The sequence below is a fragment of the Humulus lupulus genome, chromosome 5, assembly GCF_963169125.1.
Source record: "Humulus lupulus chromosome 5, drHumLupu1.1, whole genome shotgun sequence".
NCBI classification, from domain to species: Eukaryota; Viridiplantae; Streptophyta; class Magnoliopsida; order Rosales; family Cannabaceae; genus Humulus; species Humulus lupulus.
Window position 1 is genome coordinate 19,752,226 of NC_084797.1, and position 16,566 is coordinate 19,768,791.

Sequence of the window (16,566 nt, forward strand, 5' to 3'; positions counted from 1 at the left end):
TTGAGAATTGGGAAAGTTCAATTATTTTTTATAATTATGGTTTACATTAATTATTATTTTGAAAAATTAAATATTGAATATATCTTAAATATTAAATACACATTTTCATATTCAAATACTCTAACCAACTATCTATATCCTAACATTATATACAAATTTATTAAATTATTTTTTTAAACAAATATTTCGACTACTATATTTATTAGAGAGCATAATTATTTTTTAAAACATAAAATAAATATAGTATTGAGAATTGGGAAAGTTAAATTAATTTGCATAATTAGGGTTTACAGTAATAATTATTTTGAAAATTTAAATATTGAATATATCTTAAATATTAAATGCACATTTTCATATTCAAAGAGTCTAACCAACTCTAGCATTAAATTAAAATTTATTAAATTATTTTTTAAACCCTAATTTCAGCTACAAAGAATAATTGTTTTTTTAAAAAAAAATTAAATATAGTTTTGAGAATTGGGGAAGTTCAATTAATTTGCATAATTAGGGTTTCAAGCATTGAGTTACTATGCATTGATATTTAATTACCAATTTTTAATTTAAATTTCAAACAAATTTCGAAATATATTTAACTTTTCTAATAGAAAACAAGTTTTGTTGAGTTAGTTTGTGTAAATATATATATATAAATAAAATTTATCTTAAAAAATGTGTGCAATTAATTTAAAAAATGTCAACTAATTTCATTAAATATATGTATTCATAAATCCATTCCAATACCCTAACATCATGCTTTAATTCTGATTGGTTGAGTTATTAATCATTTCTCATAAAAAACGCGTACAATTAAGATCATTCCAACTAATTTCATTAAATGCATGTTTCCATAAATCTATTCCAATTCCTTAACATCATGCTCTAATTCTGATTGGTTGAGTTATTAATTATTTCTCATAAAAAATGTGTACAACTAAGATCATTACAATTAATTATATTAAATGTATGTCTCCATAAATCCATTCCAATCTCTAACAACATGCTCTAATTTTGATTGGTTGATATATTAATCATTAAATTCTAAATTAACATACATAATTTGTATTTTTATTTATTTAATATGATATTAATGTCAACAACTACCATTTTAAACTTCCAATAAACATTAAAACTTATGTTTTTAATATTGTTAATAAATAAGTAATTTAGAAGTAAACTATTCAACTTCTCCCAAATATTGATCATCTTCTAATTTCTCAAAAATGATAAATAATAATAAAAATTTCTTTATTTTACACAACTTGATTGAGAATAACAAAAGCCACTTCATATCATGAAGTAAAGATCCATGTCTCTAGTACTATATTCCTATGCTTGAAATGAACTCTCGAACATCTTTCAATAATTTTGCTTTATTTTTGTTGAAATTTGACCATGCAATCCATGAAGCTATGCAATATCTTTCTTCATTAGAGTCGAACTACAATAGAGAAATCTTTTTCACTCAAGTATAGTATCATAAGAACAAAATAAAATAAAACGTACCATTCAATTTCGAATTTTAAAATAGGAGAAAAATATGATAATTTGTTTGTAAGTATAAAGAAAAAAAAATTGAGAATCTTAAATGAAACACTTTAAAATATCTTGAGCTTTTTCATCAAACACTTGCGAAATTGTTCTTGTGGGTTTTTACTATACAAGTTTTTCAAGAGAAATAAGATTCTCATCTTTTTTAATTTCAAATCATACATAACAAATAAAAATAAGTTTGAATCTTTTTTAAAAGAAAAAAAAAGTTCTAGTAGTGAATTTCGAAATATGTAAAAATAAAGAAAGCACAAAAATGATTGAAAGTCTTACAAGAAACACCATGAAAAATCTAGAGCTTTTTCATTAAACACTTTAAAAAAAATGTTCTTGTTAGTTTTTACTAAACAAATTTTTCAAGAGAAAAAAGATTTAGTCATCTTTTTTAATTTCAAATCCTACATGACAAATAAAACTAAGTTGGATTTTTTTAAAAAAAAAAAAAAGATCTAGTAGTGAATTTCGAAATATGAAATTTGAGAAATAGATGATAAATTGTTTGTAAAAATAAAGAAATCACAAAAATGATTGAAAATCTTGCAAGAAACACTATGAAAAATCTAGAACTTTTTCATCAATCATTTTAAAAAAAAATTATTCTTGTGAGATTTTACTAAACAAGTTTTCAAGAGAAATAAGATTTAGTCATTTTTTTGAATTTCAAATCCTACAAGACAAATAAAACTAAGTTGAACTTTTTTTTAAAAAAAAAAAAAAAAGCTCTAGTAGTGAATTTCGAAATATGAAATTGGAGAAATAGATGATAATTTTTTTGTAAAAATAAAGAAAGCAAAAAAACGATTGAAAATCTTACAATGAACACTATGAAAAATCTAGAGCTTTTTCATCAAACACTTTCAAAAAAATAATTCTTGTGGGTTTTCACTAAACAAGTTTTTCAAGAAAAATATGATTTACTCATCTATGTGAATTTCAAATCCTACATAACAAAAAAAAGTTGGAATTTTTTTGAAAAAAAATAGAAAATCTACTAGTGATTTTCGAAAATGACTTAGAAATCTTATTTGAAAACACTTTAAAAAATTGGAGCTTCTTCAATAAATAAGTTTTTTAAGATGAGTAAATTTTGTATAAAAATATATATAATATATATAAATTTCGAAATATGCATCATTAATTAGCCAACTAATTGTAGTTGGGAAGATAGGAGTCATTAATGCATAAGGAATGAATCTGGAAAGAACATGGAATGAACAAGGAATGAAAGGAATGAAGAAGGAATGGAGATAAAGAATCTTGGAATGGATCTTAAATAATGATTTTTTTAATTATTTAATTTAATTAAAAGGTGACCGCCATGTCAGCAGGTAGCCCATTACCAAGTTTGAAAAAGTCAAAGATAGCATTAATTAACATCTTTAAATGTGGACCATTGGATCTTAATACAATGACTATTAATTGACAACCCATCCATGGGGAAAAAACTCAATCACCATTAAGAGTGAACCCATATATATATATATAGTTTTTATACTTATATGTATATGTAAAAAAAATCAATTCTTTTTTTTTTTAGTTTCCTAAATAAATAGTTATTTTTTTAATTTTTTATTTAAATAAACTTTTAAAAAGAAATAAAAAAGGTTTCAATTTATTTTTTAAAATTTATAACGATTTTTATAATTATAATCAATTAATTACTTTTTTAATTAAATTTTAATCTGAAATAATGAATAAATTATGTTGTAGACGAATAAAAGATGACTGCGTGTGTTAATGTATATTCATGCTAGTAAATAATAGAGAAAACAAACGCAAACGGTGAATTTGCTAACAAAATAGTAATTTTCGAGGTTTAGCCACAAAAAATAAAGAATAGAGAGTTAATTGTCACAATATATTTTAGAGAATTTTGAATGTTGTTACTCTTAAATAAATCAGATGATGGATATGTGACATTTTGGCATGATATGGTACATTTTTTTTGCAATGAAATACATTTATTGAAAAATTTATAATGTCATGCAATCTATACGATTAAACAACTTGAAGAAAAAAGAAGGGAAATCTTATAGCCATACAAATTCGTCGTCCACCCTAAGAGCATGCATTGCCAATCCATGAGAAACCTTATTAGTTGTACGACGTACATAGATCATGTACTAGGGGTGTGCAAAAATTATCCAATCCAATCAGAACCGACCGATCTAATTACAACCAACCGCCAAAAATTAGATATCCAATTATGATTGGATCGTATTAGATTTTGAAGATCCAAATTGGATCGGATCGGTTGTTGGATAATATATGCAAAAATCTAATAAAACTGAACCGATCCAATTGTATATATATTTTAAAAATATATTTATTTAAGATTATGCTTATAATTTATGTTGTATTTGTATGTCGTTGTATCATTTTGAACAAATTAGTCTTTGTATTTATAATATTATGAATTATTTGAACAAATTAAGCTAAATAAATGTTCAAAAATATTGGATGGATCCAATCCCATCAAATACATAAATAAGGGGACACATCCAATGGATAAAACCGATGAAATCCAATGGATAGTTGGATCAGATCGGATCGATTGAGGCAAACTAATTGGATTGGATAGGTTTTAAAAATTCAACATCCAATGGATAATTGGTTCGGATTGGATAGACCTAATAACATTCAATGTAATCCAATAAACACCCTTATTAGGTACACTCCTGGAAAATTAGACAACAAGCTTGAATATTCTCTAACAAAGAACCTAAGTCATTGCTATAAGATGATCATTTGAAAAAAGTCGTCATATCTGCTAAACAATCTGATTCAGCAAAACTCAAAGGAAGACCATAGCATAAGACTCCAATCCATTGCTACCACTAAAACTGTACATTCTGCCTGTATCACTGTAAAACAACCTGCAAAACAAAACATCATACAAAACACAACATTAGAAAAATAAAAATCCAAATAGAAAAGAAATAAAATAAAAAAATGTAATAACAAAAAATAAGTACATCCGTTCAGGTTGGATACGACAACACTAGAAAAACAATACTACCTATGAGAGATTTGGAAAGATAAGCAAGGATATTTCTATTTGAATTATGAATAATCGCTCTAATACCTATAGTATTGGAACAAACATTCCCTAATGCGTCTACGCTCTTGTTGTGACCCATTAATGTGGACAACCAACACTCAACATAATGACAAGTTGTAGGTGCTCTATAAACCCTTGAATGCCACACTTATTATACTCATCAAATGCTAATCTAATTCTTGAAACCAGAGTAGATGGAGATTGTATGGCTCGACCACGAGTAATATTGTTCTTCTCTCCCCAAACATAGCAAGCATAAGGAAGAAATAATTCAAACTCTAATTGTTGAACACGGCATAAAATGATACATTAAGTTTGGATTTGTTGGGTTTTTATTTTTACATATTGTATTTAATTTATAAGTAATGATATGTGTACCTAAAATATATATACAAACATTACACATAATATCATAGCTAAGCTAACCTAAGTAATATTTTGGTGTATATTTTTTGTGGGCGTATATGTACTCTTAATTTAATTTATTTGGTACTTCACTTAACGGGCGAAGAACAGAGGAGGGCAGAAACGGCACCGTTTCGATATCCTTCGTTATGGTGGCGGAATCTTCTTTGCTTGGAAGGAACCAAAAGTTATGGAAGGTGAAAACCAGATTATTTCCGAGTTTTTCCCGGGCTTTGAGTTTTCGAAAAGACGACGTCATTTTCACTAATGCTTCTATAACTGAGCAGTGTCGTAATGGCCGACTTGATGTTGCTCGGCAACTGTTTGATGGAATGCGTAACAGAACGGTTGTGTCGTGGAACACGATGATTTCTGGGTACTCGAAGTGGGGGAGATATGATGAGGCTTTGTCTGTTGTTTCTATGATGCAAAGAGGGAATACGAAATTGAATGAGACCACTTTTTCGACAATCCTTAGTGTATGCGGGCGTTCACGGTCGATGGATGAAGGAAAAGAGGTTCATTGTTTGGTTTTGAAGTCCGGGATGGAGAATTTTGAGCTTGTGGGGAGCGCGTTGTTATTTTTCTATCTGAGTTGCTATCAGATTGAGGATGCCAAGCGCGTTTTCGATGAGCTTCGTGGTGGGAATGAATTGCTTTGGAGTGTGATGCTTGTTGGATATGTTCAATGTAGTTTGTTGAGTGATGCTTTGAATGTGTTTGCGAAAATGCCAAAGAGAGACGTTGTGGAGTGGACTGCTTTGATTTCAGGATATGCTAAGAGCGAGGATGGGAGTGAGAGGGCTTTGGAGTTGTTTACGTCAATGAGGGATGATGGTGTGGTGCCCAATGAGTTTACTCTGGATTGTGTTATCAGAGCCTGTGGGAGATTGGGTGGGATTAGTTTAGGAAAATCTGTTCATGGGCTTGTGATTAAATATGGGTTTGAATTTGAGCACTCAATTGGTGGCGCATTGATCGAGTTTTATTGTGGTTGCGAAGCTATTAGTTGTGCCAAAATAGTTTACGACGTAACAAGAAATCCTAGTGTAAATGCTTCTAATTCACTTATGGCAGGGCTCATATCCATGGAAAGGATCCAAGAGGCAAAGATGATTTTTGATGGGCTCAAAGAAAAAGATCAGGTTTCTTGTAATTTGATGATTAAAGGGTTTGCAATGAGTGGAAAAGTGGAGGAATCAAAGAGATTGTTCGAGAAAATGGTGCAGAAAAACATAATCTCTTCAAACACTATGATATCTGTGTATTCCAGGAACGGGGAAACTGATAAGGCTTTGAATCTTTTTGAACAAACGAAAGGTAAAAAGGATCCTGTGACCTGGAACTCAATGATGTCAGGTTATGTTCGAAATTATCAACACGAGGAAGCTTTGAAACTATATTTGTCAATGCGCAAATTATCAATTGACTGTACAAGATCGACATTCTCTGTTCTGTTTCATGCTTGTTCATGTCTTGGATCTCTTCAACTTGGACAATTACTTCATTCCCAGTTGAATAAGACTCCATTTGAATCCAATGTTTATGTTGGGACATCCCTTTTAGATATGTACTCGAAATGTGGAAACATCACAGATGCTCAGAAATCATTTATCTGCATCTCATCACCCAATGTGGCAGCTTGGACGGCTCTGATCAATGCTTACGCACATCATGGTCTTGGCTCCAAGGCACTGTTAAACTTTGAGCTTATGTTAAAGTCAGAAGTTATCCCAAATGCTGCAACTTTTGTAGCAGTTCTGTGTGCTTGTCGTTATGCTGGTTTAACCAACCAAGGGATGAGAATTTACCATTCTATGAGGAAAGACTATGGATTAAACCCCACTTTAGAACACTATGCATGTGTAGTTGACCTACTCGGTCGGTCAGGCCGTCTGCAAGAAGCTTCAAAGTTCCTTGAAGAGATGCCTATCGAAGCAGATGCTGTTATTTGGGGAGCTTTACTTAATGCTTGTTGGTTTTGGATGGACATGAAACTTGGTGAGAGGGTGGCAGAGAAGATGTTTAGCTTGGAACCCAAGCCATTATATGCCTACATTATTTTGTCTAACATATATGCTGTGCTAGGAAAGTGGGAGGAGAAGATGAAAGTAAGGAAGAGACTAAGGAGCTTGGAAGCGAAAAAAGGTCCTGGTTGTAGTTGGATTGAGCTAAACAGCAGACTTCATGTATTCTCTGTAGAAGATAAAACTCATCCTCATTGTAATGTTATCTATTCTACGTTGGAACATCTTACAGCAAATACAAACTCTTTAATGCAATTTGATTGCGTTTATATGCCAACCTTGGCTTCTAGCTAGATAAATCCATTTTAATCTTATTAACCAAATTTGTATTAGCTCTCTTATATTCCTCTTATTGTTTTGGTGTATATAGATTGGATTGCAAGCCAACACAAATCTTTGAAAACATACAATCGAGATATATTCTTTAAAGATTTATCTTCGACCTCCAGTCCCCTTAACATATTCTCCAGCAATCTTTTTATTTATTATATCATCATATTTTATTCTACTGTTATGGCTCTCTGTTCTCCTCAAGGATGAAATTCTTTGTCGAGTAAGTATAGGATGAATAATAATATGTGTATACGTGTCTTTTAATATAGTGGGTTCCAAACTACCACATATTTGTGTGTACATATCACTTCAATTATACCTCTACTTTATTTAGACAACAAGTCTTGTTTTAAGGATTCTCAAAAAGTCCATTAAGAAGATTGAATGAGCCAAATTATCTTTTAGAAACTCTTAAAAAATATGCATGGTTGTACTACACTTTAGGTATATGGGATAGTGACAACTGATTTATTAACAGATGGTGAATAGGTACTTAGCACATATTCCTGTTCAAACCAACGCGTTATATCACTTTTGACGCACAGCTGAGTTGTTCTTGTTATCAGGTCCAACGGTTCTGATGACTATGATGATATAATGGAAATTCTCTTGTTGCCTTTGCCTTTTAGGCAGTGAAAAATTTCAACAACTTACTTTGTTAAGGTTTTATATTTATTTTATTGACAAAGTGAATCAGCTTTTACGTGTGGTTGTTGGGACTGTGACAGGTTATTATAATGCCAAAATAGAGAACTTATACTATTAAAAACTCTCTGGTGAGACTAACCCAAAACATGTATCCGCACTGGATTACATTACATTACATTACATTATAAAGATAATAGCTTAAACTTCCCATGATTTCACAGGAATATTCATTTGTTTCCACTGGATGTAAAGGAATTAATCCAGACATAATATTAATTTCAAATACAGGACACTAAAACAGCAAGAAATATATTCTAAAAGCCTTAATAACGCGTAGATATTTTTTTAAGCTTTAACATTTTCCATTGATAGTAGTCATCTCATTCATTCAGAGCTGTGGCTGAAGCTGTTTGGTTTTGTCATCATTCTTCTCAGGATCCCATTTCAATGTTTCCTCAGTAACTCCTTTATTCTTCCTGTATATGCAGTAGAGCACAAGTTGAAGAAAGCCTAATGGGGAACCAAGCATATTAGGTGTCTGCAAAAACAAAACAAATGGTATAGTATATCATGAGTTTTACCATTACAACAATAAAGGAGGCTTAATTATTTATTAATTAGACAACTAATTTATAATTACTTGTTAATTACACTTACCGAAAGAAAGAGATCATGGCTAAGTACGCCATAGGCCAACCAGAGTGAACTAGCAAGGAAAGAGAAAAAGGACAGGTAGAAGGGCATGAATTCAACGCTCTTTGTTAAAATTACTTGCTTCTGCATATATAGTAATAAACAAACACAGAAGAAAAGTTAAGCATTCTATTCATAATATATATACATATATAGACTTAGAAGATGATAATATGACTCACCACAACAACTAATGGAGAGCCATACATAGCTGTGGCGACGAACAGGCCTACACTGCCGACGAAAATCTTTCGATGGTGATGATCATGGAAGGCAAATGATGAGACAAGAGCAACTATGCAGAAGGCTGTCACAACAGAAATAGTTGCAACAGCTACCTTTATCTGCAACTCCATTAAGTGTTTCAAATGTTAATATACTTACTTTCAAATCTTCTTTTTTGGCATGCATGGCTACAAATTTTATAACTTGATCAATATACGTAGACGAAACTTGGATAGTAAGTTACTAATAAGTTGGAAAAATTCATAGCAAAGTTTATGTATTGATTACTTGCCTTTCTTTTAGCTGATGCAAACCAGAGATATATGAAAATGAAGGAGAACTCGAAAAGAATCCCAAGGCCATTGATGGTCACTAATGGGAAGTTTTCCCACTTGTTACTTACAACAGGAAATCCGTACCAAGTATAAATAAGACAGTTTGAGAGTGAAATGATGTAAGGAACACATGAAAACTCTTCTGTGCTTTTCTTCCTTATCACCCTTGCAAATGTTAATCTGCAAGACAAATACATTAAAATTTCTTATTAAGTACATATACATATGAATATATATATGTGTATCATGTTCATGAGAGTTTCTAGTGGAAAACCAAGTGAAGTAGAGTCTAAGTGAAATTACACTGGAGCAGCAAAAAGGAGAAAAGAAGCAGCATTTCCTGCAACAATAAACAGCATTCATTAGGCCAATTATTTTGGTTCCATTAATATAATAAATAATGCTAAAGAGAAAAGTAAATAATCAATATTATGTAATAAAATACCCATGATCCCAACTGCCATGTGTAGTTTTTCAGCCATGTTTTTCTCTTCTCTGGAAACTAAAATGGTCCTAGCTAAGACTAAGAATGAGCTATAATGAGTCCTAATAAGAGTAAGTTTAGTACTTTACTCGTATATATGGACTCACACATAAATTATAACAAATGTTGCTTGGGATTGTTGATCCTTTTAAAGGGGTATTTATACTATGGGAAGGGTACATTATAAACAGAATAATATATTTTATATATTTATAGGATATTAAAAAGAATTATTAGAAGTGGGGCTGTCTATATCTTCATGAACTTGTGGATGTTGCAAGTAACCACCCATATATCCTCTCCATTGATACATGGCCTATAATTTAATTCATTTCTATATTTGATTTATTTATTTTGAAAGTTGGTCCATTGGTTTTTGACAAGGATTAGATTAATTATAGAAGAAAGTGGAGAGAACTGTCTATATATAGTGATCATCTAGTGATTAAATGGCAGATGTATACAATGGATAAATTTTCTTAAGTAGAATTTAGCAATTATAGAATATATATATATATATATATATACACACATGTGTGTATATATTTATAATGCTAAGTGCTTTCTGCTTTAAGACCCCAAAACAGTGTTTTCATCAATAATTCTGTGAGCTATGAATACAATATTATGTGTAGTGCCATTCTGAAGAAGAACGATGTGTATCCCATTTTAACTCAAATTTGGCTGGCTCCTTATTCATGTAGAGAATATATGTCTTTATATAAAAGATTATTAGTGACAAAGTCAAAAGGAAGGCGCAGATAAATTAATCACTACAATCTCACCCATTATTGGTTATGTTTATCCAATGATTATGTAAACACTCTTTATATAATTTTGGGAAAAGTTGCTGCTAAAATACTTAATGTTTTTAAAATATTATATTTGTATACTTAATTTTTTTAATGGTAAATATACTTAATATTTTCAAAATATTGAACTTTTATATTTAATTTTTTTTTGCAGTAAATATACTCAATGTTTTTAAAATATTACACTTTTATACTTATTTTTTTTATTATTTTGATAAATAATAAAAAAGTAAAAAAAAAATATAAGGTTTTAATTATATTTTAAATTATTTTCACTTCCTTATTATCTCTCAAAATAATAAAATAAAATAATTTAAGATTTTAAAATTAATCAAAATAATTAAAACTTATATTTTCCCTTCATTTTCTTAAAAAAGTATATTTTAAATTGATGGAAAAAAAAATATTTTTAATTATTTAAATATTTATTAATTTTTAATTTAAAATAGTTATTTTGAGGAATAATAAGAAAGAAAAAATCATTTAAAATTTAAAAAATAAATAAAAATCTACAATTTTCCTTAACTTTCTTATTATTTCTCGAAATAATAAAAAAATAGGTATAAAAGTACAATATTTTAAAATTATTAAGTATATTTACCGCCGAAAAAAGATTGAGTATAAAAATATAATATTTTAAAAATATTAAAGAAGTTTAGCCGCAATTTAACCAATAATTTTTTATTTTGTTTTCATTAAAATAACTTTATTAGAAAAAGTATTCGGTGGATCACAAGATATATATAGATAAAATGTACAAATCACAGTTCAGATAAAATAAAACTAAAAAAGCTGGATTGAAGATTTTTATTCAAAATCTAATTATTCCTAAATCATTGATATTTTTATTTATATGTACTAAACTATACTATCATAATTAAGGAGAGGACAATCGTTTTGTAACTTGGCACAGTGAAGAATATATCTCTAGTGGTCTTGCTGAAGAAGATTATAATTAGTGAGATTAATTGGTTCCACATAAATATTTCTATATATATATATATATTTATATAAATGTATGGTTGGGTTCATTTTTGAAAACATGTTCTACAGCTCATGATTTTGCTGGAAATTGTATTTTTGACGTACGTAGGCTAACTGCCAGTAGTCAAAATTCGTCGTAAACAAGTGGGACTTTTCTTTATATATTTATTTATTGAATTCCTGGTAATAACCAATTCGATATTTTTGGCAGTGATCTCAGCATCCTTTTATATGGCCTGTCCTCCATTCATTTTTATACGTGATTTTGCTTCAAAAATATTGTTATATTATTCCACGTGATGCTCGACCCCAACAATGGGTTTCTGATACTTTAATATTGTACACTATAATGCTTTCTGCTCTGAATGTTCTAAGTACTACCCTTATACACGTATCGTTATGAGATTATTTTGACAACTAAAATTAAAAATTAGTGATTATTTGTTTGAGAAATTTATTTTTATATTGTATTTGTGTTTACTTATTTCATCTTGTGAAATGTGAAAAGAAAAAAAAGCAAACCAAGTTGAAGTTACTTTCAAATGGGCGTGTCTTGCCTTTGCAAGTAAATAAATCAAATAAACTATAACATTGAAATTTTGTTTATTTTGATCTATTGTGAAATTATCATGTAGTTTAAGGACTCGTGATGAATTTTGAGAATTTTAAGTCTAGTTTTATCTTGGAAGATAATGTAAAAGAATTAATACAAATGAAGAAATTTCTACTTTTAAAGTGATATTTTTTATCTCTTTATGTGAGAAATATGTACGGGTGATGTTCCAAAGTAAATCAATTTATTTTGTTGAAAATGAATGATTAATTTGACCATCTTATTATAATATATACATACAAGTTATGTGATTTGGAATTCCACATTCTAAATTACCTTAGCTATAAAATGAAAAATCTATACATGCTTGATGTCTAGAGTTCTTGTTTGTGAAATATTTGACTTAAAAATGAATCAATTTAAAACATAAAGGGAGTTATAAAAACAATGATATTTCTATATTCAAATCAAGATAAAAATATATTATCTTGAATATTGTGAAAATAGTTGGCGTGTTGACTATAATCAAACTCACCATTTTGATAAAGGTGTAACTATTTTATTCAAACTATAGCTAGCATAAAGTTTGAATAAAAAATAATGAGAGATACATGCATAACATAAAAAAATGATTCAAAATGGAATCATTTCTACATCTCGATGATGGGACTTAAACTCCTTAAAGAGATTCACGGTTGATGGTAACCTATCTTAATACTAGTTACTTAAATTAGTGTTAGGTTCAACAGATAATAACAATGTCAACTAAGTGAATGTGTATAGTACTATAAAATTGTCCAATATGAGATATAAGTACTAAGTGTTACTAATTGGAGGGTTAAAATCGAAAAAAGTTTTTTTTAATGAAACTCAGTCTTGAGATGACAAGTATCTTAAGAGTAACAAGATACTATAAAAGTTCCACCTATATGGACCTAGGGGTGGTGCCGCATCTCATGAGAATTGAGAGTTCATTCTCAACAAAAATACATGGAATGGATTTGTGCACATGGCTATTAACGATACAAAAGCGAGCCATGTGGTTCTCTAGTGAACATAACAAAAGTGTCTATTATCACCGGTTTATTATTTAGGAATAGTGGTTCAATGCTTTGGTAATCAAAATTTTAACAAAATTTGTGATAATTACACTAAGGTAGCATTGTTATTTTTGGCTAATTCAACATTCTGTTATTAACAAGCTTTTATTCCTTAGGAAATATGTTATGACAGTTGGTCTTGTCCTTATTGGTTGTTATCTCTTTATATAGCAATTGTTGTATAGTTTTTGGTTACCAGAACAATAAGTCTTTTACTTATAATTTTGAGAGTACCTGTACTTGAGAGAAAGTGTGAGATCTGTAATCAGAAGAAAGTTGGAAAATGATTCAATATAATAGTGGTTGCCCATGGAAGTAGATCATAGACTATCTGTCTATTTGGATCCAACCACGTAATTGTTGTGTTGGTGTGTTTTTACAGAAGCTGTTCATTTAATCTCTGTTTAATTCTGATTGTTTTTTCTTAGTTTCTTGAAAGCTAGTTTTGTGGTGAATTCTATTCTTGACTCTACAGGTAAAATTCTACTTGAAAGACATTTTATTTTATGAACTAATGCGTTGGTTTCTATAAAGAGTTGAATTATTTAACCAAGTTGGAGAATATTATATTATTCTATAATATAATGATTGATTGATTGGTTAAATAAATGTTACAAACTATTTGTCAAGTGTCATTTAATCAAATAGGGGATTGTTATATTATTTTACAAATATTATAATATTTTGATTAAATGAATTATGTGACAAATAATAGAGTGTGACAAATATTATTTTGTCAAATGTAACATATATTGTGGAGTTACAATTTAAAAAATGGTGAACGTAATAAATTTTGTAGCATATAGAGTGGAGTTACTATTATTAAGAAATGATGATCATAAGTTTTGTAACTCTCATAAATATTCACCAATTTATGTGTAAAATGAGTTAGGCATCTTGAATTTGATTTTCATTAGTTATAATATTTTATAGTTGTTGTGTGCATATTTCTAATTACCAAGGGAATTTGGTGGAATTAGAAAATCAAATAGTGGATGAGAACTCTATAAACAAAAACAATCTTACTCACTTTGATGTAATACGTGAATGAAAAAAAAAAGACACTACATAGATTAGAACACTAGTGATGATATACTCATCTTTAAAACACTATGATATATGCTTGATAAATCATTCCAAGCATTTTTAGAATGTATTCCCAAAGTGTTTTTATGAAGGAGAAAATAATTTTTAGGACAAATGTTTTAAACCTTGTAAGCTTTGTGTTGCTTTTTAGATCTTATATTATAATAATAATTGTCATAAATTAAGAAATCTCTTATCACTTATATAATATCGTTTGTTAATATTATATTTTGTGTCATTTTGATTGTAATATAATTTGTTATATATTTCCAACATGACTGACCATAAATTCTTTTATTATCGAATTTAAGTTTCTAAAATAATATAATTTCTATTGAGAAAATATACAAAACACAATTACATAAAAAAAAACAGATAAAGAAAGTGCATAAAATACAATTATACCAAATATGCATAAAGCTCGTACACTTGTCTTAATAATTAAAAATTATTAAGAGTCTATTGAAAATTTTCAATTAAGAGTTTGTTGACTAAGTTTTTTTAGGGTTTATACGTTTTTTGACTCTGTGTTTTGTCTAATTATTTGTTTGGACATTGTATTTTGATAAATTATTTTTTGGATCGTATATTTTGTAAAATTGTTTAAATAGAACCTTAAACCCGATTTTGGTAAAAAAATTCAACTAAAATCATAAATAATTCACCAAACTAACAATTTAGAACAAAAATAAAATTATTATGCTTAAAAATTGTGTTGTTTATATTCAATTTTTATTTATCAAAATTGAGTTTATGAGTCTATTTGAACTATTTTACAAAATATAAAGTCCAAAAATAAATTTTTTAAAACACAGAGTCCAAACAAATAATAAAAAAACATAAGGTCCAAAAAATTATAAATCTTTTTTTTATCTTATTTAGATCTTGTACCTCTACGTAGGTCCTCTTTTTTTTAGAATTTTATCTATGTTCTTTCATGAGTATTAAGTGCTTTATATAGCCTTATTATCATCGAATAGAATTTTCATTTAGTTGTTATTTTTTTAAAAAAAAATCTGATTAGAATTCAAATTTCAGGCAAATATATTTAATTGGAGACATAAAACTCTTTACATATATCCCATCATCAAAGATAAAGATTATTACAGTAGAAGAAAATGTACATATAAGCAAGTTATATATTAAGGGCACATACTAAGTAACATTTCCACAAGATTAAAAAAAGAGTTACCATGTGAACAAATTCAAATAAAGAAAAGAAAAACTCTAACAGAGATAGAAATCACAAATCTACGCTTATTATTAATAAAAAAAATAAAAAATAAAAAGATGATGATGATGGTGGCTTGAGGCTCAGGCCTTCCTAAAAAAAATAGTTGTATTTTTATATTAATTAAAAAAAATTCTTTCCCTCTTATTTTTTTCTTCTATCATAATTTCTTTCCTCCCTACAAACATGTAAAGTAAATAACTTAAAAGAAGTAGTTGCTTGTCTGTCCAAACTCTAATTGGTATTTTGCTCTATGTTTTCCTTATATTGCACTTTAACTAGTTTCATGCTTATTTTGTGCTAAACTGGACCTATTTCATTTCTAGCTTAATAATTAAGGTATTTTAGGCAAACTAAAGGGATTTTTATCCCTTTTTTATCCCTTTGGTTAGCCTTCTTTTTTTTCTTCTTTTTTACTGATGTCACTTTTGTTATATGGTTTTTTTGCAAGTTGTTTCTCGGTTGTTCATGAGGTATAGCTTTGGATTGGGCTTTATATCTTAGACTTTTTTTATTTACTTTAAAATTAGGTTGTTTCATATTAGTATCAGTTTAGAGATCCAAAATTTTTAATAACTTGAGATCTTTATTAGATGGTATTGTAAATTTGTTGTCCAATTTTCTTAAAATATATCTGATCGATATTTGTTGTTTGACTAATAAGCATGCTCATGAATTAGCTACGCACACTTTAAATAAAGAAGTTTTCTCATTTTATCCATGATATTGTACAGATTATTATCAATGATTATTCATTGCCGAAAAAAAATTGTGTAGTTTCCATTAATCGTTTGAAAAAAAAATTAATCAGTTTAGGATAATTTTTCATAACAAATATACTTTGCAAGAATTTAGAATATATTCCACACACAAAAAAAAATTACATATATAAATATAGAGAGAGAGAGATCAAATTTATTTTTTCGGCTGTGAACTATTAAAGCAGAGAATCCTTATCTCTTGAATTCACACTGAACTTGTGCTCTAGAGCACACATGCATTGATACAGTGCATTCGATTCAAAAAAATTGAGCTAACTTT

General features: G+C 28.5%; 2 protein-coding genes across 2 annotated transcripts; one reads left to right on the plus strand and one right to left on the minus strand.

The window, feature by feature from the left end:
- The first annotated feature begins 5,076 nt into the window (after positions 1-5,076).
- Positions 5,077-7,373, plus strand: LOC133834585 (pentatricopeptide repeat-containing protein At2g13600-like). The gene has a single exon (XM_062264250.1). The coding sequence runs from the start codon at positions 5,164-5,166 to the stop codon at positions 7,333-7,335; it is 2,172 nt and encodes a 723-aa protein (XP_062120234.1). The 5' UTR covers positions 5,077-5,163; the 3' UTR covers positions 7,336-7,373.
- A 739-nt stretch (positions 7,374-8,112) lies between these two features.
- Positions 8,113-9,886, minus strand: LOC133780300 (bidirectional sugar transporter SWEET3). The gene is made up of 6 exons (XM_062220121.1): positions 9,721-9,886; positions 9,579-9,615; positions 9,233-9,455; positions 8,898-9,059; positions 8,680-8,799; positions 8,113-8,560 (listed from the first exon to the last, which is right to left on the minus strand). Exons 1-6 carry the CDS (start codon positions 9,755-9,757, stop codon positions 8,411-8,413), a joined length of 729 nt encoding a protein of 242 aa, XP_062076105.1. The 5' UTR covers positions 9,758-9,886; the 3' UTR covers positions 8,113-8,410.
- Positions 9,887-16,566: the final 6,680 nt, after the last annotated feature.

Excerpts from the sequence above, each read along its gene's own strand:
- LOC133780300 (XM_062220121.1), bottom strand. The coding sequence starts at position 9,757 with ATGGCTGAAAAACTACACATGGCAGTTGGGATCATGG. Across the intron at positions 9,456-9,578 it reads CTCCTTTTTGCTGCTCCAGT|ATTAACATTTGCAAGGGTGA; the intron begins GTAATTTCACTT and ends TTTGTCTTGCAG. Across the intron at positions 9,060-9,232 it reads TTGCATCAGCTAAAAGAAAG|ATAAAGGTAGCTGTTGCAAC; the intron begins GCAAGTAATCAA and ends ATGGAGTTGCAG.
- LOC133834585 (XM_062264250.1), top strand. The coding sequence starts at position 5,164 with ATGGTGGCGGAATCTTCTTTGCTTGGAAGGAACCAAAAGTTATGGAAG.